Here is a 26844-nt window from a genome sequence, read left to right as displayed (position 1 = left end):
ATTAAATTATTTTGTCAAAAATTGATTGTTTTCATTGCAACAATCTCTGTCTTGCTTATTACCCTATCTTCCACCTTTAAGATCTCAGGTTTTCAAATCTCGCCCAGTGCAGTCCGTGACAAACAGTCTTTCCTTCTCATCCCATCTGTCAAGTCTCTCATGGCCTGGGGTTCTGGGCAACTGGTCTGTAACTCTCCCAATTCCTAAACCTTTCCAATTCTTTCCTTTCATCTCTCTTCCTTTCCCTTCAATCCTGCTGCCAAAAGAAGGAGCCACAGGCACCAAAAGCTTGCAGATTTCCATAACTTTGATATGTACTTTTTTCCTGCCGACACTTGGTGGGTAGATTTTTTTTGTATACAATTTATTAGAATTTCAGAAATTTGTTATTTTTGTTGGTATTCAAATCGATAATTAAATATTTCACATGGTTTTTTTCAGCTCTCAGATCACCATTTAACTTTCCATTTTAGCATTTAGCTCAGTTTTGGTCTTGAGCAATTCCTCTGTCTGTCTAATTACCTGTTGGCATACACTTAAGACAGTAATTAGTTTGCTGTAGCTTTTTTCCTGATCAATAACTGTCACAGTGTGGAAAATCTCTTCTGGAGTGATGTGAAACACCATTATTCTCAGTAGCTTTCTCTAAATTTATGAAAACTGTGAATGTGCGTCTGCCTTTCTTCAACCTCTCTTGCAAGATAAATTGTAGGGTCAGTATTGCTTTGCATATTCTTGTATTCCTCCAGAACCCAACCTAATCACGTCTTATCTGCGCACACAAATTCCTCTTGTATGTTTCAATCCTCTTGATGCAGATTCTCGGCACAGGTCAAATGATGAACAGATGCGGTTGTTTGTATAAATATCCATGTATAAACTTTACCTCCCTAATAAGTTTTATAACACTTCTTTAATGTACCGTTAGAATACACATATTTTTTATCAGTACTAACTCAGTGGAACTCGTCATACATCAACCTGCTACCACTTATAGAGACAAACAGGTGAAGATACAGAAATTAATCAATTGAAGAGTGTATCTCTATCTTTGAAAATATTATCTTTGCCACACAATATTTCATACGTATAAAAAAGAAAAGAACAAGAGAAAAAATAATATGATCCACTACACTCTCTCTTTCTATATTATTGTCATCAAGTTTCTTCCCTTTATGGACACCTATATGTTCTTTCCACCCTTCTGTTCTTTGCTTAGTACGGGCGTACTTACTGAGCTCTTGATGTTCATACAGCTGCTTCTCTTTCCTCCAAAGGCTTCTTTAGTTTTCCTGCAAGTGGCATCTATCTTTCCCATATGCAGACTTGCTTCTGCAATTTCTACAGTTAACTATTCATTCTTTGACAGATTTTCCTTCTTGTCAGTCTTATTATTTAAGTTTCTGTATTCCTTTTTGCCTGTTTTATTTGCTGCGTTTTTTAATGTTCTCTTTTCAGCAGAGTAATTTCACCTCTCATGTGTTATCCAAGGATTTCTACTGGACGTTGCATTTTTGTATATTTCTTCGTATGCTGCCTTCACTACTTTGAATCTGAAAGCTACCTTCTCCACATTTCAGTTAGTTGTTGCCTTGTGCTGCCTTTGAAACTCCCAGCATTCTCTGGTAGTTGAATTGTACCACCTTCTTAAATTCCTACATTTTCCTAAATTCTTCAACTTTTGTCGGCACGTCATATTCAATAAAATATGGTCAGAGTCCATATAATCTCCTGCAAATTGTATGTAGTTTAAAACCTTGATTCCATATCTCTGTCTCACTATTATATAACAATACCAGAGAAGGAAAGTTGCACGGGAGATTTGTTTATTTTACAAGGATGGGAGGATAATTACAGTCAGTGAAGGCTTCAGTGAGGCCCTTGGTGTATTTTGAGAGGAACTGCTCGTCACTGCAGATGCGACGACCACAGGTGGCTAGGCTGTACGGAAGGGACTTCTTGATATGGAATGGGTGGCAGCTGTCGAAGTGGAGGTATTGCTGGTGGTTAGTAGGTTTGATATGGACGGAGGTACTGTAGTAGCCATCTCTGAGGTGGAGGTCAACATCAAGGAACGTGGCTTGTTGGGTTGAGTAGGACCAGGTGAAGCAAATGAGGGAGAAGTTGTTGAGGTTCTGGAGGAATGCGAATAAGGTGTCCTCGCCTTCAGTCCAGATAGCAAAGAAGTCATCAATGAATCTGAACCAAAGTGAGGGGTTTAGGATTCTGCGTGCCTTATCTTTCCAGTCTCCCACCGCCTCCCAAAGTCCCACAGTCCAGCCACAGAGGAGCATTCCCCTCGTAACTCAGTACCATGTGGGACTGGAGCAACTGAATTACATTCTCTGCCAGGGTTTCAATTGCCTATCGTCGTGCCCTGAAATGAGAAATTTCCTTCCCACTATCCTTCCCACCCCCCCTACCGTGGTATTCCGCCGTCCACCAAACCTACACAATATACTCGTCCATCCTTACACAACCCCTGCTTCCAATCCCTTACCCCCCCCTGCGGGTTCGGGGGTTAGAATAGGCCCGCGGTATTCCTGCCTGTCGTAAGAGGCGACTAAAAGGAGTCTCAAATGTTTCGGCAATATGTGATGGTCCCCTCTCGGGTTTGACCTCCATCTTTCTAAATTATTCCGAAGAGCGAGCCAATTGGGGAAGGGCGCCTTACATGGTGCACTGTATCCGTCGTGCAATTAGACCTTTAGCCGGCTTTCTCGTCGTTGCAATGGTGTCCCGCTCGTTTTCGATCTCTTGGGCGATTACCACGCTGCACTCTGCAGTGTTTCTTTTATCTGCGACGACGGCCTTGGTCAGTTTTGCACCTAAGATCCAGCACGGTAGCCAGTCCGTTGTGGTGGGGCCGCCATGTACCCTCTTGGTTGTAGCCCCCTGACAACACAGGGATCGCTCTACTGATGCCTGCGCCGTTAACTCCCCACGTATGCCAAGGAGTGGATGCCCATCTCCTTGGGGCATCGGGACTCCCGGCAATGGCCATCCTGCCAGGTGGCCTTTGCTGTGGCTGGGTGGCGCCCGTGGGGAGGGCCCTTGGTCGGAGTAGGTGGCATCAGGGTGGATGACACGCAATGAAGCGTGGCACTTCTTCTCTTGCTGGTGGCCAGCCACCAGCAGTCTCTAAGCGTTCGAGGGCCCATTTCAAAGGTAACGTTTATGACCCCAAATCGTTCCCCTCCCTCGCCACACCATGGGAGGAACGAAAGGCATTACATGCAAGTGAGCAGTATTCGCCCAGATATCTTGTCTGTACCAGAGCTGATGGGGAATCTTTTATGTCCGTGAAGCCTCAGTTCTTTGTCGAGCATTTAGAGGACAAGTTTGGGGAGGTGGAGGGCTTGTCAAAGATGCGGTCCGGATCGGTGTTGATAAAAACGGCGTCCTCCGCCCAGTCGCGGGCCTTGCTCGCTTGTACTAAGCTGGGGGATGTCTCCGTCACTATCACGCCCCATAAAAGTCTGAACATGGTCCAGGGCATTATCTTCCACAGGGATCTCCTTTTACAGTCCGATGACGAGCTGCGCGCCAACTTGGAGCGCCGAGGTGTCCATTTCGTCCGGCGCGTCCACCGGGGTCCGAGGGATCGTCAAGTTGCCACCGGTGCCTTCATCTTGGCCTTCGAGGGTGACACGTTACCTGAGAAGGTCAAGGTGATGGTGTACCGTTGTGATGTCAGGCCTTATATCCCTCCCCCGATGCGGTGCTTCAAGTGTTGGAAGTTCGGCCACATGTCTTCACGCTGTGCTTCCGACCTCGTCTGTCGCGATTGCGGTCGACCATCCCATCCTGATCATCCCTGTGCCCCACCTCCAATCTGTGTGAACTGTGGTGCGCACCATCCGCCTTGCTCGCCAGACTGTCCGATTCTGCAGAAGGAGCGGAAGATCATGGAGATAAAGACTCTCGACCGCCTGACGTACACTGAGGCGAAGCGGAAATATGACCGGCTTCACCCAGTGCGCATGACGGCTTCTTATGCCGCAACTGTCTCTCCTGCTACGGTTCAATCCTCTCCAGCCAGCTCGCAGAGTCGCAGTCCCGCACCTGCCCCCTTGATGGTGGGGGGCACTAAACCCACTGTTGCTCCTGCTCCATCTACTTCAGGAGCAACACCCCCCCAACCATCGGGGACATCAGTTCCCCCTTCCCAGCCGGAGAAGCGTAAGACTTCTTCGGCTACTCTCGTACGGAAGGGGTCCCTTGGGGACCTCCCTTCGCAAGTTCCGACCGGTACCAAAGCCGACAGCCGCAAGTGGCTTAAACAACCGCTGGTCCCTGGTCGTCGAGACACTCGGTCGTCGTCTGTCCCTGAGACTGACCCAGTGACGCCCTCCCAGCCTGAACCACCAAAGGCGCAGCGCGAAAAGCAGAAGAAGAAGAAACTCCCCAAGGCTACCGATATTGCGGTGGCACCCATTCCACCGCTTCCTACAAGCTCTGCGTCTGAGGATGAGGTGGAGATTCTGGCGTCCGCTGAGGACATGGATCTCGCCAGTCCCTCGGACGCACTGGCTGGCTGTTCTCCAAGTGGTGACTCGGTAGCAGCAGGGGCCTCGGAGGCGTAATCTGCCTCCCCAGTCCCTTCACGCCTTTCCCCTCCATGGCTAATACCATCCTCCAGTGGAACTGCAGCGGTTTCTTCCACCATCTAGCTGAGCTCCGCCAGCTTATCAGCCTTCATCCTTTCCTTTGCATTGCTCTGCAGGAAACTTGGTTTCCAGCAATGCGAACCCCCGCCCTCCGTGGCTATCGGGGTTATTTTAAGAACCGGGCAACTTATGAAAGGGTGTCTGGTGGCGTCTGCATATATGTCGCTCACACTCTGCACAGCGAGTCTGTCCCTCTCCAAACACCTTTAGAGGCTGTCGCTGTACGGGTGTGGACGCCACAGGCTATTACCGTCTGCAGTATCTACCTTCCACCGGATGGTGCTGTCTCGCAGCATGTCCTGGCTGCTCTGATAACCCAACTGCCGCCACCTTTCATGTTGTTGGGCGATTTCAATGCCCACAACCCTCTATGGGGTGGGACTGTCTACGATGGCCGCGGTCGTGCCGTGGAGCATTTATTGGCTCAGCTCGACCTTAGCCTCTTGAACACCGGTGCTCCCACACATTTCAGTGTGGCCCATGGCTCGTTCTCCGCCATCGATCTCTCTCTTTGCACCCCCGGACTTGTCCCATCCCTCCACTGGAGGGTGCATCCTGACCTGTGTGGCAGTGACCATTTTCCCATCTATTTGTCACTGCCCCAGTGTCATTCTTCTGGGCGTCTGCCACGCTGGGCCCTCCACAGAGCTGACTGGCCGCGTTTTACTTCCGCGGCAACCGTTGAGTGTCCCCCGCAGGGTGACATTGACGAGGTGGTCCGTGTCTTCACCACGTCCATCATTTCGGCAGCCGAGGCTGCCATCCCCCGCTCTTCTGGACTCCCTCGGAGGAAGGCTGTACCCTGGTGGTCGCCGGAGATTGCTGAGGCTATTCGCGACCGTAGGCGGGCCCTCCAGCGTCATAGGCGGCACCCGTCTCTCGAGACCCTCATCGCCTTTAAGAGGCTACGTGCCTTCGCCCGACGTCTGATTACACGGCGTAAGCAGGAGTGCTGGGAGCAGTATGTCTCATCGTTGGGCTCCCGTGTCTCCCCCTCGCTGGTGTGGTCCCGGATACGGCGGATTTATGGACACCAGACCACTTTCGGTGTCCCTGGGATCTCCTTGGACGGCGCTGTATGCACGGACGCTGCCGCCATTGCTGAACGGCTTGCCGCGCACTTTGCTCAGAGCTCTGCGACTGCATCTTATCCCCCCGCCTTTCGCTCTCTAAAGGAGCGAGCCGAGCGGACGCCGCTCTCATTTCACACGCGTCGTTCTGAAACATACAATGCCCCTTTCAGCGAGAGGGAATTCCTCGCTGCTCTAACCGATTGCCCTGATACAGCACCAGGCCCAGACTGCATCCACGCGCAGATGCTGAAGCATCTCTCCAGGGACTGCCAGAGACACATTCTCGCGATATTTAATCGCATTTGGAGCGAAGGTGTGTTCCCGTCGCAATGGCGAGAGGGTGTTATTGTCCCCATCTTGAAGCCCGGTGCGGACCCACTGGCGGTGGACAGCTATCGTCCCATTACCCTCACCAACGTTTTGTGCAAATTGCTCGAACGTATGGTGGGGCGGCGTTTGTGTTGGGTCCTTGAGTCGCGCGGTCTCCTCACTCCATCCCAGGGTGGCTTCCGTCGGGGCCGGTCTGCAGTGGACAATTTGGTGCGGCTGGAATCAGCTGTCCGTACGGCCTTTGCCCGACGTCAGCATCTCGTTGCTGTATTTTTCGATCTGCGGAAAGCGTATGACACCACATGGAGGCATCACATCCTCGCCACGTTGCATGAGTGGGGTCTTCGTGGTCAGCTCCCGGCTTTTCTTCAAAGCTTTTTATTGCGCCGCTCTTTCCGGGTGCAAGTCGGTGCCACCTCTAGTTCCTCTTATATACAGGAAAATGGGGTCCCGCAGGGCTCAGTGTTGAGCGTCTCCTTATTTCTGGTGGCTATTAATGGTCTGGCTGCAGCAGTGGGGTCGTCGGTGTCTCCTTCTTTGTATGCCGACGACTTCTGCATCTCATTTAGCTCCACGACTACGGGAGTCGCCGAACGCCGGCTGCAAGTCGCCATTCGCAAGGCAGCATCGTGGGCTCTGACTCACGGTTTTCAGTTCTCTGCAGCCAAGACTCGAGTTATGCACTTCTGCAGGCGTCGGACGGTCCACCCTCATCCTGAACTTTACCTCGACGGCCACCTGCTTGAGGTGGTGGACACTTGCCGCTTCTTGGGACTCGTGTTTGATGCCCGGCTCACATGGGTTCCTCATATTACTCAGCTGAAGCAAAAATGCTGGCGGCACCTCAACGCCCTCCGCTGCCTTAGCCACACGTCTTGGGGTGCAGATCGCTGCACGCTGCTGCGGTTGTACAGAGCCCTTGTGCAGTCCCGGCTTGATTATGGGAGCCTGGCCTATGGGTCTGCGTCCCCCTCAGTGTTGAAGTTGTTAGACCCCGTACACCACTGTGGGGTTAGGCTTGCCACTGGCGCTTTTCGCACCAGCCCCGTGGATAGTCTACTGGTGGAGGCCGGGGTTCCCCCGCTGCGGATTCGCCGCCATCGTCTGCTCGTCGACTATGCTGTCCACGTTCATTGCTCGCCAGATCATCCCAATCGTCGCCTGCTTTTCCCTGCTATGGTCCTCCATCTGCCCGAACGGCGACCTAGGTCTGGGCTTTCCATAGCTGTCCGTGTCCAGTCCCTGCTGTCAGACCTGGGGTCATTCCCTCTTCTGCCTCCCTTCCGGGTCCGTACACCTACGCCTCCCTGGTGTTTGTCCCGGCCGTCCGTCCGTCTGGATTTGGCACAGGGACCTAAGGACTCGGTTCCGCCTGTGGTCCTCCGTCGCCGTTTTCTTGCGCTCCTCGAATCATTTCCGGGCTGTGAGCCTGTCTACACGGATGGTTCCCTGGTTGATGGTCGCACTGCCTACGCTTTTGCTCACGCTGCCCATGTTGAGCAACGCTCCTTGCCGGCTGGCTGCAGTATTTTTACTGCAGAGCTGGTGGCAATCATGCGCGCTCTTGAGCATCTGCGTTTCTGCTCAGGTGGGTCCATCGTCATCTGCAGTGACTCCCTGAGCAGCCTTCAGGCCATCGACCGCTGCTATCCCTCCTCTCCTCTGGTGTCCTCCATACAGGAGTCTGTTTCCGCCATTGCCCGTTCTGGTCGTTCGGTGGTCTTGGTTTGGACGCCCAGTCATGTTGGCATCCCGGGGAACGAACGTGTCGACAGGCTGGCTAAAGGGGCGATCGACGCCCCGGCTTTGGAGGTCGGCCTTACGGCTCGCGACCAGCAGATGGTGTTGCGCCGTAAGCTGATTGGGATGTGGGCTGCTGAGTGGCGTGGCATGACAGCCCCGAATAAACTGCGGGCTGTCAAGGAGACGACCGCCGTGTGGCGTTCTTCCCTGCGGGCTTCTCGCAGGGACTCGGTGGTCCTGTGTCGGCTGCGCATCGGCCATACGTACCTGACGCACGGCCATCTCTTGCGTCAGGAGGATCCCCCCCTGTGTCAGTGTGGGTCCCGGCTGACGGTCGGCCACATTTTGCTGGAGTGTCCTCGACTGCGCACACTCCGGCAATCTTTTAATCTCCCGGGCACTTTGGCTTTGGTTTTATCTGACGATGCCTCCATGGCTGATAACGTTTTAAATTTTATCCGTGGTAGTCCGTTTTATGGTTCGATTTAGGGAGGTCCTGCACCTTTCCCTTTCTGTGTCTTTTGTCCTTGTGCCTGTTGCTGTTCTGGTGTGCCGTGAGATGGTTGACTCTTTCCCTTTTTTGTTGTCGTGGTCAGTCAACCAGTCTCCGGCCATCTTCTTCTCTTCTATTTCTTTCTGTCTGGTGTTCGTCCGTACTCTTCTTTTCTGTAGTGTTCGTTGCCTAATTTGTGTTCTTTAGCACCTGGGGGGGGGGGGGGCAGTCTCCTTCCCCCTTGGGGTTTTATCTGCTCTGCGACTTTGTCTCGCTTGTTTTTTGAATGGGGGACTGATGACCTTCGCTGTTTAGTCCCCCTTACACATCCCAACAACCACCACCAATCCCTTACCTCATGGCTCATACCCCTGCGATAGACCTAGATGCAGGACCTCTCCCATACACCCTCCTCCCACAACCTACTCCAGTCCGCACCGACAAACTGTGGCCAAAAAACAAGTAGACCACCATGTTGCGGAACACATTGCCAAACATGATATCCCTCATCTCAATGAGTGCTTCACAGCCTGTGCCATCTGGATCCTTCCCACCAACATCAGCTTTTCTGAATTGCGCAGGTGGGAGCTTTCCCTGCAATACATCCTACGTTCCCGTAACCCTCTTGGCCTCAACCTTCATTAGTCACTGTCTTCACCCATCCAGCCCCCTCCCTGTTCCCATTCCAGCACTACACAGCCGTCATTTCACTGCCACACCTAGTCTTTTAATTTCTTTTTATTTCTCTCCTTTCCGCTACTTACCCCTTCTCCCTTCCACACCTTCTCTCCTGCCCTCTGTATAAACTGCAATACTTCACTGTCCGCTACTCCCACTATACTATCCCTCCCCCTCCCCGCCTCAGCCTTCTCCTTACCCCCACCCAGTCGCCACTCCCATCATGCACTGGTGCTGCTGCTCACAGTGTGGTTTCAGCTCTCTGAGACTGCAGACGTGTGTGCAAGTTGCGTTTGCGTGAGTGTGAGTGTGTATTGCTGATAAAGGCCTTTATGGCCAAAAGCTACAATTGTGTAAATCTTTTTGTTGTGCCTATCGTGACTCAGCATATCCACTATATGATGAGTAGCAACTTTCCTTCTCTGGTATTGTTACATTCCATACTGGATTTTCCATTGTTTGATTTCGTTATTATATAATCTATTTAAACCTTCCAGTGACTCCAGGTCTTTTACATGTATAAAAATCTTTTGTAATTCTTAAACTTTGCATTCACAATGATTATATTATGGTGTGTGCAGATTTGTACAGGTTGCTTCCCCTTTCCCAAAGCTATGTTCTCCTTTTATTTTTCCTTAACTTTCCTTTCCCACTATTGTATGACATTTCTCATCGAAATCAATTTCTCAGCTACCTAAATGTGCTAAACAGTTTGTTTAATCTCAGTCACTATGTTGTTCATGTTGATTCATCGTCATTCCTTTTTTTTTTTTTTCATATTTATTATTGGACTTACTCCTGCATTACCTTATTTGATTTTGCATTGGTAACCTTGTATTCACTTGATAAGAAATTCTGTGCTTCCTTCCACCATACTTTGCTATTTCCAACTGTATCTAACTAGAACCTATCCATGATGGAATGTAACAATACGAGAGAAGGAAAGTTACTACTCAAGTTACTACTCACCATCGGAGATGCTGAGCCGCGATAGGCACAATAAAAAGATTCACACAAACATTGCTTTCGGCCATTAAAGGCCTTTGTCAGCAGTAGACACACACACACACTAAGCATGGCTACCGCGCACACACACACACACACACACACACACACACAAGCGCAACTTGCACTCACATCTGCAGTCTCAGAGAGCTGAAACTACAGCTATCCATTTCTCTTTACAAGTCTGCTAACCTACCTACAAGATTAAAAAGATCTAATGTTTCATGCTGACGCATAGAATACCAGATTTGTTTTAATTAATGATAGCATCCTCTTTTGCAGTCCCCCCTCCCAAAGATCTGAATGTGGACCCGTTCTGGAATATTGTACCCAATAGGATGCCATCATCATTAAACCATAAAGTAGAGATTCACATTATCAAAATAATATAACAGCTATAGTTTCCCCTTGCTTTCAGCCATCTGCAGAACTGACATAGCATGGCTACCTTGATTAACACTACAAGGGCAGATCAGTCAATCATATACATGGTTGCCTCTGAAGCTACTGAAAAGGCTGCTATCCCTCTTCAGGACTCATATCTTAATCTGATATCTTCATTTTCTGGCATGATTGCACACATTGTTGAGTAGTTTGTATGGTTGATACACACAATCCACCCCACCACATCAAGGACCATGGTTCTTGAGGCAGAGAACTAAGAATAAATAAGTTCGCAGGAAAATATGGTAGAGCATGGTAAATCAGTACGAGGGAATGCTGCCAAAATTTGATTTGGGGTTTGGGGGGGGGGGGGGGGTTATGAATAACTAATGCTAGAGCTATTATAACAATGAAAACAATCAGTTGTTGATAAAATTATTGAATTGTATAGATAAAAAGTCTACTCACCAAGCAGCGGCAGAACACACAAACACACACATAAGACTGTTGTGATTGGCAAGCTTTTGGGGCCAGCGGCTCCTTCTTCAGGCAGAAGGGTTGAAGGCGAAGGAAGAAGGGTGAAGGAAAAGGACTGGAGAGGTCTAGAAAAGGGGTAGATTTTGGGGAAGCGCGATTTTTGAGTGGTAATCTCTTTCTTGCATATTATCCTGTCTTCCACATTTAAGCTCTCAGGTTTTCAAATCTCATCTGATGCAGACCCCAACAATCAGTCTTTCCTTCTTATCCTGTACTGTAGGTCTCCCCTGACCTATTGTTCTGGGTGACTTTCTTAAAATCTATCCCTTTTCCTAGACTTCTACAGTCCTTTTCCTTCACCCTTCTTCCTTTCCCTTCAACCCTTGTGCCTGAAGAAGAAGCCACTGGCTCCGAAAGCTTGCCAGTCACAACAGTCTTTTATGTGTGTGTTCTGCTGCCACTTGGTGAGTTGATTTGTTATCTGTCCAATTAAATAATGCTAGAGCTATGATACATAGTGAGTTTTACTTTAAGTAGTAGTGGTGCGAATGGGTAATTACCACCAGCACTCCATAATAGAAATTCTGAAGTCTTTCACCCCTTTCCCTCTTCTTCTACTATAAAATGAAAACAAATTTTATTTTTATTTTTTTGCAGGTTCACAATGTCCAGCGTAATGGAGTTGTAGCACCTGGCTACACAAGCTTACTAGGTGCTCTTATAATTTCCAATCCTATTATTGCAAATTGTGTAATAGATAAGCACAGAGCTGAATCTGTCCTGTTGATTCCAACTAGTGATGAAGCACACCGACTTATGAGTCGCCAGGAAAATGTACCACATAACTGTCAACGTGCTTTTACAAAGAGGGGAGATCTTTATTTTCCTGATCCAAATTACAAATCGTATGCTGGATCAGGGTCAGACAGAGCAAAAGTGCTACAAGTAAACATGTCAGATGTTATTAGGTAATATTTTTTAAAAAAGGTTTTGAATCCATTATTATGTCAGCAATATTGCAGCATGCTTGTATTAATTTTCATTTGCTGTTATCATTATAAAAGTTGTCACTTTTTGTGTGTGTATTTATTAGTTAGTAAATAATGATGACGTTTACTGCTGCTTATGGTGTTTTCAGTTCCTACAGTAACAAGCAGCAATTGTCTTATGTTGCTTAATGAAATGGAAGTAGATTTTATGTGACCATTGGCAGCACCTTTTTCAAACAATCTACAGTGTCTGACAGAAAAAGTGAAGCAATGAGAAAACAAGTAGGAAAACAAATGAAGCTTCATGGGCTAACAATATCACGAAATGATAGAGTGCTATTCACCACGTAGCAGAGATGTTGAGTCGCAGATAGACACAACAGAAAGACTACTAAACAAATTAGCTGCCAGAGACAGTGTCCAGTGTTGTAGTACCTGTGTACATCTCCCGACAATTACATGTAATCCTATAAATTCTTGCTTTTTCCAACAGTTGACAAGCATCCTTGTTGGATTTTAGGTGGTGTTGTATCCTTTGGGTGGGTTTGTATATTACCGCGATGTTCTGCTTTTTCAAGATTTTTCTAACCTGCGGGCAGTGAAGTCCTTAATGAAAGGCAGGAGAACTTTAGATTTCACAAGCGCTTGAGCATCGCTATGATTTCTATGTGGTGGTCTTATGCTCTTTTCACCTCAGTGAATGAATAACCATTCGTGAGCAGTGCATTGATGTGATGCTTTAATTCTGCGTCAAGCAGCTCTGGTTCGCAGATTTTTCTTGCTCTATCCGCCAACGTTTTTATGATGCTCCGCTTTTGGTGTGAGTGGTGGTTTAAATCCTAATGGAGGTAACAGACTGTGTAGTGGGTTTTTGGTAAACTGTGTGGCCCAAGCTACCCATCTTCTTCCTTGAAAACTAGTGCATCAAGAAAATTCAGTCTTTCGTCTTCCCCCTCCTCCATGGTAGACCGAATCTTCGAATTGATCCCGTTGAGATGTTTGTCAAAATGATCCAGCTCCTCCCTGCCATGCTGCAACAAAACAAACATATCATTCATGTACCAGAACCAAATATTCAGTTTCTTTTTCACAGTTTCCAAAGAATGCTCGAATTTTTCTATAAAAGAGTTCACTTAAATGGGCTTTAGGGGCTCCCCATAGCAATGTGCTTTTACAAAGAGGGGAGAGCATTCATCGTTCCATTTGAAATATATGGCTTTGAGGAACTATTTAAACAGTTGTGCAGCGTTGAGAAGTAAAATCCAATTCAGCTGTTGCAACACTTCATTGAGTGGAACCATAGTGAATAGTGATTCAACATCAAAACTAACCAATATGTCCTCCAGCTGTATCACTATATTGTTTAATTTACAGATAAAATGTGCTGAACTCTTGATATACAAATCCGACTGGGCCACGTACGGTCATAGTAATGTTGTCAAGAATGTGGCAGTTGAATAGGAGGGCGAACCAATAGCCCTCTCTATAGGCCTTAGAGGAACAAGATCTCTGTGCACCTCCAGCAGTCCTTAAAGTCTTCATGGGAGTGCAACTGAATGCTTTTCTGAATGCTCTGTTTGATAGAAGACTTCTTTGTCAACTGCATAAAAGTTCTAAGAACTTTGTCAGTGGGATCTTTACTCAGTTCCCTATATGTTTGCAGATCTAATAAGTTGTTAATCGACTGGCACAGTCAGTCACATTCAAAACAACTATTGTATTCCCCTTGTCAGTGGGGAGAATATCAACACTATCATCGTCATTCAGGTGTTTTATGGCATTTCCCTCAGCCACAGTATAGTTACTTTTTGGAGGCTTTGCACAAGACAATACTCTTACAGTTTCTACATGGATTTCTTCAGCTGTAACTGTGTCCACACTAAGAATGCCTGCTTCTACACTGGCTGTTACTTCTTCTGTGGATGTAACTCACAGACTAATGGCAAGATTTCCACCTTTGGCAAGCACATATCTCTTGCTGTCAGATAACAAACACCTGGATAAATTGATAACCGTGCAGTAAGCATCTAAATGGTGGATTGTGTGATTAGGCTGCAAATTATCAGATTTCCTCTTCTATCATACGTTGTCAACATACGTGTCGTAATAGTATCAAGCAATAGTCTGTCAGTTCTATCCCTGTCATCACTACACAGTTTATTGCTGGTAGTAATATGGAGAAACATTAACTTACAGTCTGTGCTTGCGAGGTCCTCATGGGTCTGTTGAATCTGCACTCATAGTAAAGCCTCTTCCATCCTTTTGAAAATCCAATGTGCGTTGGTTGAGCTGCATAGTTGGTTAATCCTCAAAAACTTCAGAATAGCACTGATTACTCTGCAGCGAGACAGAAATGTGGGGGAACACAAAAGCTTCACACGCTTTTTCTGGAGACCTTCCACGTGTTGTACATTTCTTGACATCTCCTCCCCATAGAGGGAGCAGGATTCAAATCACCACCCACTACAAAAGTGAGGCAGATAAAGCAATAAAAATATGTGAACCAGAGCTGCTTGATACAGAATTAAAACATCTCACCAGTGCATTGCTCAAGAACAGTTATTCATTTGCTGAGGTGAAAAGAGCGTTAAGACCACCACGTAGAAATCATAACGATGCTCATGCGCTGATGAAATCTAAAGTTTCCCTGCCTTTCATTAAGGGTATCACTGACGGTATCAGAAAAGTCTTGAAAAAGCAGAACATTGTGGTAATAGACAAACCCACCCACAGGATACGAGATCACCTAAAATCGGCCAAGGATGCTTGCTAACTGCTGGCAAAAGCAAGAATTTAAGGGATTCCATGTAGTTGTGGGGAGGTGGTATGTGGGTAATAGAAAAAGAACAGTCAAAAAATGACTAGAAGAGCACAAGGGCAGTTACAGAAGAGGGGAGAGTGACAGATCTTGCGGAATATGCTTTGCAGCCAGAAGACCACCACATTCATTTTATAGGACTGAAGTACTGGTAGCCATAAGGAGATACCATGAAAGATTATAGAGAGAGGTGATAAAGATTGTAAAACACCCCAGGAATTCAGTTTGGAAGAAGGAGAGGGTGAAACTGAATGAATCTGGATTCCGGTGCTGAAGAGGATGTGTACTAGTCTTCCACCGTCGGGTGGTAGCAGCAGCAAATGATGGCAGTTGTCAACAGCCAGTTGCGTAGAAGCGGAATTTTGCTGTATTCAGTAGCAAGACAGAGTGTGAATCAGACATTCAAAGAGGCTGTGATCCCCCTTGAAAATGTCCTGTGTAGATGGCAACTAAACATTGGGTTTTAATGTGAAATCCATTCAACCATGGCATAATAGCCTGGAACATTTTATTAATTTTTATACATTGTGCTGTTGAAAAATGGCACCACTATATTGTTGCATGAGAGGTAACATTTGAGGACACAAAGTATCTGCACTGTACCTTGTGCCCTCAGAGTTCCCTTGATCTGTATCAGCTGTGAATTTTATTCATATGCGATAGCTCCACACACCATACCACTGCTGTGACTCATCAACAGTCTGTGCTCCCCAGTCACAGCACCACTCCAAACCCGATTGTTTGTGCTGTGGTGTTAATGGCATCCTACACATTGAATAGTAATTCCCTAGTCCAGCTGCTTCTAGCCTCTGAACAATGGTGTTGGATGATACAGAATGTTGCAGGGAGTCAATCACTTCTTCTCAAAAGGCAGGCACAGATATGGAGAAGTTATAATGGGCTGGACACACAATACAGACATCCTTTCTTGTGGTGCTCAAACATGATTGGGCCACTGTCACATTTAAATGCCCCACAAATTTAGATATTGCACAGTTTGACCAAAGGTCAAATGGAGATCCCACAGTGAGGCCACTTTAAAACATGCTGATAACACCCTCACACATGTACACAGCATCTCCATGTCTTCCACAGTAATCATTCGACATCTTATGCTGTTCACATCCTCACTACACCCTACCTGGCCTACACTAAATACTAGTGATCCCTCTACCTGTCACAGAGAATTGCATGTTTAATTATTCACATATCTGCTCATAGTGTACACGTGTACGAAGGTATATTGACATTGACCTTCTCTTGTGGGTGCTCATTATTTTTTGTCGGGCTGAGTATATGTAAAATAAATACACATAAGTTAATTCCGTGGCATGGAAGATAATTATTTCAGATTTAATTATATGACTCATGAAACCTATTGTGTTCTGATAGACAAAAAGTACCTATGTTATCTATTGTGGAATGAGAACAACAAGTACTTCACTAAACAGTGAAAAACCACGAATCTTGGGTATTAGGAATCATTGGTAAAATTATTAACAGCTTTAGGTAATGAGGAAGAGGAATGAAGATTGAAGTATAATGTCTTGTTGATGAAGCAAATAGAAGAAACGAAAGGTGAAGTAAAAAGCAAAAGAAAAATATCTGGAGTATTGTGTAATGAAATGCATATTAAAGATTTGAAAATAATGAGAAGTTATTCAAGATTTAAAATAAAACAGATGGAGAAGAACTTTCCTAATGTTGCCATCTGAATATTTTCTTTGAAGGGGGGAAAATGCCTTTAACAAGCAAGATGGTGCAGTGGTTAACCCTTTCGCTGCTGTAGATATGTGCTTTGCATTCTGTGCTGAGGTGGCTTTTGTTATGGCTGTACTTCTCACCAAATGCTGGCACCTTTGCTGAGAGACAGGTTTTCAGCCAATGATAAACACTTATCCAATTTCTCAAAAACTATTCAGTGGAGTAATTTCATTTTTGCACATCTTACTGTTCGAGATCTTTACGTGATAATGAACTGAATTTCTTTTTGTTAACTGTCATACTTACTGCACTATATCAAATTAAGTGATACACTGCATGAAATTTTAAAGAACTCCCTGAGGTAAAAACGCATTGCATAAACTTTGTGTATGATTGATTTCAGCTCATACATTGCAAGGAATGAAATGTAGATAAGATATCAAATTTTTATTTAAAATATCTCATTAAGTCTCGAGTTATTGGGTTTTATATCTAAAGGATGGTCACACTTGAGGTGCACATTGACATTCTTGCAGATCGGGACTCACATAGTCATAACAATCATTGTATCATAAACGGTTTAAAATATCGAAATGAAGATTTTTGCAAATGGTGGCACGCTGTATGGTAAATACCATAACATTTTTATGGAAATAACTCTTCTGCAGCAGTGAGAGGCAGCAGCTCAGGGTGCGTTCATATGTCCATAGCAGTGAAGGGAAATCCAAGCTGTGTGTGTATACACGTCCCCAACACCTTGGGAACATATGCAAATGCCCACAGCAGCGAAAGGGTTAAGGTACTTGATTTGCATTCAGGAGGGGCAGATTTTAAACCATCTTTTGGTCATCCAGATTTAAATTTTCCTTGTGTTCACACTAGAGTGCTAGGGCGGTTCCTTTAAAAAACATATGCCCAATTTCCTTTCCTATCGCTACTCATTCAAAACTTTTGTTCCATCTCCAGTGATATTTTTTTAAATCAGACATTGTGTCCTTTCTTCCTTCCTTGTAAAGATTGTTCACAAAAACTGCTTGATGAAGTTCAACATGAAACTGCATATTTATACTCATTTATAAGTATTTTATAAAATACATTCTAACCATCAACTGTTAATTGTCCCATTAATCATCTACAAGTTTCGCTTATTAACCATCATCCAGGATGTAGTGTACAACAGTTTAGTTAAAAACATCCCATATTCTGTTGAAGCTGAACCATATCGAAATTATCCACAGTTGCATAACCAATTTGTCTTAGAATACTGACAGTCATATTTTATGTCAAACATACAGACATCACAGGAGAAACAAGATGAACAATTACTGGAAACTATCAAAGATAGTGCATTTGTACTTTTAAAAAAAAATGCTGTATTTGGTGTAACTTGACTGCTGAGGGATTTTTCCAGTAATTGTTTGTCTTGTTTCTCCTGTGTCATCGGTATGTTTGACATAAAATATGACTTTCAGTATTCTAAGACAAATTGGTTATACAATTGTGGATAATTTTGATGCGGTTCAGCTTCAACAGAATATGGGACGTTTTTAACTAATCTGTTGTACCCTGCATCCTGGATGATGGTTAATAAGCAAAACCGCTAGATGACTAATGGGACAATAAACAGCTGATGGTTGAAATGCAATTTATAAAACATTTTAAAGCCGTTGAACCTCACCTCTTGGGTACATTGCATTTGTAAATACACACACAACATAGAAAAAATACCAAAAATGAGAGGAAAATTGCGTATGTGTAACATCCAGTCAATACTGAGCACAATCTCTGATTTAGGGATAGCATGAGAAACGTAAACCAGGTTTTCCACTTGGCTGCAATTTGAAACCTACTCCTCCCAAACTGGAGTCTGTTGTATTAATTAATACACTTGCACCTGTTCAGAATATCAGGGTTTAATCTGCAGTGCTCCTCCTCCTCCTCCTCCTCCTCCTCCTCCTCCTACTACTACTACTACCCCAGCTACTTCCACACTCATATACACCGAAGATTCCAAGTTTTTATAAAATTCCACCGCTACTTCATATAGAACATTTTTAACTTTTGCTTTTTTATTGTCCTCAGTTGTGGTGGCAGTTCTCACAGTTTTAATGTCATATGTGCTGCATTCATCCACTTCTCTGCATATATTTCTTTAGTTTCTTATCGTTATTTTTGTAGTCCTTACTTCTTATATTCCTTAGACACTTATCTGACACATATAACATTGTCAGTTCCACAGTTTGCTGCCTCATCCACCCCATCATTGGGCCATTTATAAAACAGTCTCCTCCATTATTGGCCTGTTTATGAAACAATCAGAATATGTCGGACTAAATAAGAATGTAAAATACAAACATAAGCTAGCACTGTACAGCAGACTACTGTTTGGGAGGAATAGGTTTCAAATTGCAGCCAAGTGGAAACCCTGGTTTACGTCTCTCATGCTATCCCTAAATCAGAGATAGTGCTCAGTATTGACTGGATGTTACACATACGCAATTTTCCTCTCATTTTTGGTATTCTTTTCTATTTTGTGTGTGTACTTACAAATGCAATGTACCCAAGAGGTGAGGTTCAATGGCTTTAGAATGTTTATAAAATGCATTTCAACCATCAGCTGTTTATTGTCCCATTAGTCATCTAGCGGTTTTGCTTATTAACCGTCATTGTTTCCTTTGACCTATGCAGGTGTTGCCTTGGATAGCTGTCTCTGCATTTCGAAAGAAGTTTGCAGCATCCTGCTAATGTCAGCTACCCAGTAGTAGTTGGAAATGCGCATGTGCATGTTAATCAAGGCATTCTTGTATTTATGGTGCTGGAAAACCTATTAAGAATCTCAAAAGTCATCTTATTTGTCAGTCAAAAAATGTTGAAGCCATGCAGATTTTATGTAATACCACTATTGTCCCTGGGAAAGAAATGTGCATATGAAAAGTAGGGACATGGTCAACATAGAGATTTGAACTCTGGTATAAATATTGTTGCATTGCAAATAAGGGCTCTGGTTGATTGCTTGACAGTGAACTCTCCAAAGATCACTGCTTTCAGTATTTGTTGATGGAGTCAGATAAGTCACTCATTGAAATATTTGCAAAATAATAGAATTATTATTAGCCCAAAAGAAAAGGGGCGAAAAGAAAATTGGAGGGGGGGAGGGGGGGGGGGCAGCTAAGGCAGAGTCCTCACTTCACAAAGAAGAATATTTGTAAGGAATGCAAAACAAAGGTTTCTGCATGTACTTCCTACTCCGGTATTGAACATCCTCTCTGCCCCTCACCTCAGGTGGTTGCCATTTTCTACATGCTGCCTTCTAGGCTCCTCAAACTCTGTTTGAATAATTGCCCTTGAATTGGCCATCATAATGTTTATGAAACCAAGCGAGATAGTGCAGTGGGTTTGACAGTGGACTCACATTTGGGAGGAGTTCAGTTCTAATGCCTGTCCTATCATCCAGATTTAGTAGGTTCTTCATGGCCTCTGTAAATCGCTTAAGACAAATATTGTAATGATTTCTTTCAGAAGAACATGTTCAATTTTTCTTCCCTGTCCTTGTGCAATATGAGCTTTTTCTCAGTTTCTATTGACATTGTCTTCAATAGCACATATAACTGTAATCATCCTTTCTTAATACTTGTATCTAAAAACAAAGAAGATGTGACTTACCAAACGAAAGTGCTGGCAGGTTGATAGACACACAAACAAACACACACATACACACAAAATTCTAGCTTTCGCAACCAACGGCTGCTTCATCAGGAAAGAGGGAAGGAGAGGGAAAGACGAAAGGATGTGGGTTTTAAGGGAGAGGGTAAGGAGTCATTCCAATCCCGGGAACGGATAGACTTACCTGAGGGGGGAAAAAGGACAGGTATACACTCGCATACACACACATATCCATCCGCACATACACAGACACAAGCAGACATTTGTAAAGGCAAAGAGTTTGGGCAGAGATGTCAGTCAAGGCGGAAGTACATAGGCAAAGATGTTGTTGAATGACAGGTGAGGTATGAGCGGCGGCAACTTGAAATTAGCGGAGGTTGAGGCCTGACGGATAACGAGAAGAGAGGATATACTGAAGGGCAAGTTCCCATCTCCGGAGTTCTGACAGGTTGGTGTTAGTGGGAAGTATCCAGATAACCCGGACGGTGTAACACTGTGCCAAGATGTGCTGGCCGTGCACCAAGGCATGCTTAGCCACAGGGTGATCCTCATTACCAACAAACACTGTCTGCCTGTGTCCATTCATGCGAATGGACAGTTTGTTGCTTGTCATTCCCACATAGAAAGCTTCACAGTGTAGGCAGGTCAGTTGGTAAATCACGTGGGTGCTTTCACACGTGGCTCTGCCTTTGATCGTGTACACCTTCCGGGTTACAGGACTGGAGTAGGTGGTGGTGGGAGGGTGCATGGGACAGGTTTTACACTGGGGGCGGTTACAAGGGTAGGAGCCAGAGGGTAGGGAAGCTGGTTTGGGGATTTCATAGGTATGAACTAAGAGGTTACGAAGGTTAGGTGGACGGCGGAAAGACACTCTTGGTGGAGTGGGGAGGATTTCATGAAGGATGGATCTCATTTCAGGGCAGGATTTGAGGAAGTCGTATCCCTGCTGGAGAGCCACATTCAGAGTCTGATCCAGTCCCGGAAAGTATCCTGTCACAAGTGGGGCACTTTTGGGGTTCTTCTGTGGGAGGTTCTGGGTTTGAGGTGATGAGGAAGTGGCTCTGGTTATTTGCTTCTGTACCAGGTTGGGAGGGTAGTTGCGGGATGCGAAAGCTGTTTTCAGGTTGTTGGTGTAATGGTTCAGGGCTTCCAGACTGGAGCAGATTCGTTTGCCACGAAGACCTAGGCTGTAGGGAAGGGACCGTTTGATGTGGAATGGGTGGCAGCTGTCATAATGGAGGTACTGTTGTTTGTTGGTCGGTTTGATGTGGACGGACGTGTGAAGCTGGCCATTGGACAGGTGGAGGTCAAAGTCAAGGAAAGTGGCATGGGATTTGGAGTAGGATCAGGTGAATCTGATGGAACCAAAGGAGTTGAGGTTGGAGAGGAAATTCTGGAGTTCTTCTTCACTGTGGGTCCAGATCATGAAGATGTCATCAATAAATCTGTACCAAGCTTTGGGTTGGCAGGCTTGGGTAACCTAGAAGTCTTCCTCTAAGCGACCCATAAATAGGTTGGCGTATGAGGGGGCCATCCTGGTACCCATGGCTGTTCCCTTTAATTGTTGGTATGTCTGGCCTTCAAAAGTGTCTGTATATGTGTGGATGGATATGTGTGTGTGTGTGTGCGAGTGTATACCTGTCCTTTTTTTCCCCTAAGGTAAGTCTTTCCGCTCCCGGGATTGGAATGACTCCTTACCCTCTCCCTTAAAACCCACATCCTTTCGTCTTTCCCTCTCCTTCCCCTCTTTCCTGATGAGGCAACAATTTGTTGCGAAAGCTTGAATTTTGTGTGTATGTGTGTCTATCGACGTGCCATCGCTTTCGTTTTGTAAGTCACATCATCTTTGTTTTTAGATATATTTTTCCCACGTGGAATGTTTCCCTCTATTATATTCATTTCTTAATACTTGCTACTACCACTTTCCAATGAAAGATTGGATAGCACAGCTCACAGAATATGCCTCTGAACTAATTAAGAGTGATCCCACTTTCATTCCCCAGTCTAATTCTCACAAATCCTTTAACTTCATATTGTCTTTCTTTGACTTTAGTTTCTCATGTATCAGTTTTGCCTTCCTGTTTTCCATTTCATCTTCTTTCTATTATTGGCTGTCTGTGCACAGAACATTGGTGGTCTTTGGTAAGTATTGTTTTAATGGGTTTTCTTCATCCTGAGTCAATTTGAATGGTCTGCCTCCGTATCCTTCTTACACTCTCTCCTTGCTGTCTCATCATGCCTCCCTGTTAATCTTCCAAAACTTATCATAATACATTTTACCTACTCCTGCTACCCGTACTCTTTCTCTCTCGATACTTTATGCCTCAGGTACAGGAATCTGTGAATCTTAGAAATATGTAGCAAGCCAACATTACCAAAAGCCTACCCATTCAGAATATTTAAAAATAATGTTTTGTAGAAATTCAGCTACTGTTCTTGACGTTTTCTTGTTGCAAAATATTACAGGAATGTGAAAGAAGAGTTAATTGCTTTGGAAAGTAAGATGAAGGATGTTCAGTTGCAATTGCATTCAATGAACAAAAAAGTACAAGAAGAGCAACAACAACTTCAAAAAATTAATGATGTCCGTAACAGCCTGAGCAGGGAGAAGCTTAATATTTCCAAAGAGTTATCAAATTTAAAGAACTCCGTTGAACCAGAATCGAGCAGTCTTTCAACACTGGTATGCCTTAGAATTTTAGATCTGTAGATATATTTATGGTTTCTTGCATTTGTGACAAACATTACATAGTTAAGGCTTTTGTAACCAGGAATTAAAAAGTCAGTATCACCTTTAATGTACATATCATTAAGATTGAATTTGCCACTGTAATGACAAATCAGTGTGAGCTCTCGTTAATAATAGCTCTTGTTATCTGTTTATTCAAAAAGTTCTGAATACAAGGACTGTGTAGATTACTTGTGGCTGTAACATGATACTGCTGAGATGCTGATGCTTAACTCACTATAAACCAAATTTGTGATTTGTAACAATATTAGAGAAGGAAAGTTGCTACTTTCCATATAGTGGAGATGCTAAGTGTGATAGGCACAACAAAAAGATTCACACAATTATAGCTTTCGATCATTAAGGCCTTTGTCAGAAACAGACAGACAGACACACACACACACACACACACACACACACAACACAAGCAAGTGCAACTTGCACACAAGATAACTGAAACCAGATGTGTGTGCAAGTTGCACTTGCTTGTGTGTGTGTGTGTGTGTGTGTGTGTGTGTGTATTTCTGACAAAGGCCTTAATGGTCGAAAGCTTTGTGTGAATCTTTTTGTTGAGCTTATCACAACTCAGCATCTCCGCTATATGGAGAGTAGCAACTTGCGTTCTCTAATATTGTTACATTCCATCCTGGAGTTTCCATTGTTTGAAATATGTGATTTAATCTTCTCTTATATCACTTGTATTGCCAGAAATATGTTTTGGTCTGAAGCAAATAACCCCCACCGAATTGTGTGTGTTACTCCATACGTCATTGCATGCATCTTATATCTGCCAAATTTACAATCATTGTAAAAGTAATATATTTCAAAGCATGTCCTTGGTCAATCTAACAGATAGTGCTTTTTTCCCTTGCTAATTACCTAATAGGACATAAATAAGTAGTTCATATACCACCTATAGTGCTCCAAGAAATATTAAAGTAAAGCTGAACTGTCATACTTCTAAACTCCAGATTTAAAGGAAAGAAAGTCATATCATTGTCACATGAAGCCAAGAAAACGGTGTACAGGGCGACCTTTCATTATGAATGAATATGTTTGCTGTAGAAAGTATGTATAATATACAGATGAAAAATCCACTTCCATTTTGTAGTTCGGTCGATGCTTAGGTCAAAAATTAACATGAAAGTTTTCGTTTATGCGAATGGCATTCATGGCTGGATCAAGTAGTTGCACATGGATGTAAAAACAAGCAACCACATGGGAGACTTCCTGTTTCATGTTGATGTTATACTTATACAAGAAAAACTATGCCACATTCACTTAACAACATTCGCCAAGTAGCTACTGAAGCCAAGCCCACAGGAATTATGGTGTTTCTTAAGATACGACCCTGCTTTGCTTGGTTCAACATTGAAATGTTTCCAGTATTTTACAACCACCATGCTTCATTTAAATGAAGCAACTCCATGAAATCTTTAAAGTGTGACCATTTTATATATGAATTAGTTTTATGCTCTTCCAACGTGTCATTTATGAGCTACAGAAAAGTAACAATATCCCGTAAATATTGATTTATGTGGAAAATGGTATGCAACTTTTCAATTCTTTTCAGCATTATTTTACATTAATTGATTTTCTGTACACATTGATAAGTCACTCTGTATGGGAGTGGCTTTTCCTGCTACCAGCATTTCAGTTGAAGAGTTGTATTTAACGGAAGGCAGGTATTGACTGTGCAGAAATGAAATGAAATGAAATGTCGTGTGACGAGGGCCTCCCGTCGGGTAGACCTCTCGCCTGTTGCAAGTCTTTCGATTTGACGCCACTTCAGCGATTTGCGCGTCGATGGGGATGAAATAATGATGATTAGGACAACACAACACCCAGTCCCTGAGGAGAGAAAATCTCTGACCCAGCCGGGAATCGAACCCGGGCCCTTTGGATTGACAAGTCTGTCACGCTGACCACTCAGCTACCGGGGGCGGACTGTGCAGAAATTGTACATGCATAGGTAAATTTTGCTACTGTAATGGAGTTTTAGTGTTTTGAAAATACATACAGAACCACCCCCTGCCCCTAATCCCCTCTTTTTTAAAAAATATCACTTTCAGGTATGAAACATCATTTACTGGATGTCTAGAAGTGGACTCATTGTAAAATATACAAAATCCGTCAGGCTTGATTTTCATAACCTTTGATGTTAACTGCTTGTACAGTGTGAATGTATACAATTTAACAAAGTGAAATTGGGCCAATTGCAATTTGCCACATGGAGGAGGCATTGAACGGCAAACAGGCACATTCAAAGAATATTCTTAGATATTATAAGCTACTGGACAGAGTAGAAAAACAAACACATAAGCACGTGCTCACATACACATTAATAATCATGCGTAACTTAGTGACACATGGTCACTGTCAACCCTGATCACTGTGCACAAGCGTGTCTATCTCTGTGTGTGTATGTATATGTGTATCCCCCCCCCCCCCCGGCACCATTAAAATGAGGGCTCTGCTCGAGATAGCTTATCTCATCATCTAACAATCTTCTTTCAACATGCCTGCTCAGAACTTTCTCTGAGAGGAGAGTAGCAATCCATCCTATCTCATATTGTTGTTATTCCTTCTTGAAGTTTCCATCATTTACAGTTTGATTTATTTTAGGGCCCACATAAAAATGCCATGAAGTGTCATAATACCAACATGTCAACACCGCCATAAATTTTTGCGTAATAAAACACTGTCTTTTAATAAATTCCATTTGCCCATCACTGTAAAAGCAGTATGTAAGTGTTGTTTGATGCTAGCCCAATGAAGTGTATTCCATTAGCTGTCAGACAAGCCTGCATATTACACCTTTATTGGGAAATGTAATGTAGATATTGTACCTTTTGAAATGATACTAATGTAAAGCCTGCGGAGCTTTTCTACTGCCAGATGATCATTTTTGTTCTTATTTAATAGAATGTTTGTAAGGGTGGTATGTTCTCATTTATATACAGCTTATATTTGACAACTTTGTTGACAGACAGAGGAGTTGGAAGATATTAACAAAAGGTTTAGTATGGTGCAGAAAGAATGTAATAAGCTGAAAGAAGAATATGAGGAATTGATGGCAGAGGTTGAAAAAAGTAAAAATGTAATAAGGAGCCTTCAAGCAGAAAATCAGCAAATTATTTCTGCAGGCACTTCTCTGAAGGTAATTGTACATAGTACTTTATCTTGCAGTAGTAATGAGGTGGTTTTATTTCTGTGGCTGTAAGCTGTGCAGTATGAGAGGAAGGAATGATGTGACGCATACTGTCTGCTCTTTGGCAAGTCCGTCTTTGATGAAAATTAACAGAAACAGTATAATTCTAGCAGACTGTTCAGAACTGGATTGTATTATGTGTGATTGCTGATTCTACCGGCCTATACGAACTCTTGGTTTTCCAGGCTGTATTACATTAACACTTTTGCTACTGTGGGCATGTATACACATGCTGCTACACCATTCCCCAGGTGTTTCAGACATGTATATGAGCGCCGCTAAGATTTTTCTACAGTGCTGTGGACATCTGAATGCGTCCTGAGCTGCCGACCTCTCACTGCTGCCATCAGGTTACTTCCATATCTCAGTGAATAAAAAAGTTTTGAGTATTTATCATACAACATATGTAGCTACTGCATGATATCATTTGCTGAAAACCTCGTTATGATTGATTTGCAATGCACAAGGATGTGTATCGGCAACAATCCTTCAGATACAAAACCCAATAACTTGAGAACAAAATGAGGTATCCTTCTGCTCTCAATTTAAATAAAATATCAATATATTATCCATATTTCGTTCACTTCAATGTATGAGCTAAAATCAACCATAAACAAAGTTTATGCAGTGTGATTTTACCTCTGCAAAATCTTTAAAATTTCACACAAAATTGTACGTAATTTGAGGCAGCACAGTAACTATTGCATATAACAAAAAGAAATTCAGTCCTTTATCAAGTGAAGATATCAGCCGAAGATGTAAAATATCCCCCCCCCCCCCTCCCCGCCTAGTACTTTTCTTAAAAATGTATGATACATGTTTCATAATAGTTTGCAGGTCCATGTGGGCAGAACTGGGCTCATTGCACCCAAATGTCT

General features: G+C 43.9%; 1 protein-coding gene across 3 annotated transcripts in view; it reads left to right on the top strand.

The window, feature by feature from the left end:
- Nucleotides 1–26844, top strand: part of LOC126262383 (structural maintenance of chromosomes protein 6) — a 200027-nt gene that overhangs the window by 113504 nt on the left and 59679 nt on the right. For all 3 annotated transcript variants that reach the window (XM_049958980.1, XM_049958981.1, XM_049958982.1), the window contains 3 exons: nucleotides 11511–11821; nucleotides 22494–22710; nucleotides 25745–25915. In XM_049958980.1, the coding sequence (XP_049814937.1) occupies nucleotides 11511–11821; nucleotides 22494–22710; nucleotides 25745–25915 (699 nt within the window). The remainder of the gene's footprint in view (nucleotides 1–11510; nucleotides 11822–22493; nucleotides 22711–25744; nucleotides 25916–26844) is intronic.

The sequence above is a fragment of the Schistocerca nitens genome, chromosome 6, assembly GCF_023898315.1.
Source record: "Schistocerca nitens isolate TAMUIC-IGC-003100 chromosome 6, iqSchNite1.1, whole genome shotgun sequence".
Lineage (NCBI taxonomy): Eukaryota > Metazoa > Arthropoda > Insecta > Orthoptera > Acrididae > Schistocerca > Schistocerca nitens.
This window is presented reverse-complemented; position numbering and strand designations above follow the sequence as displayed.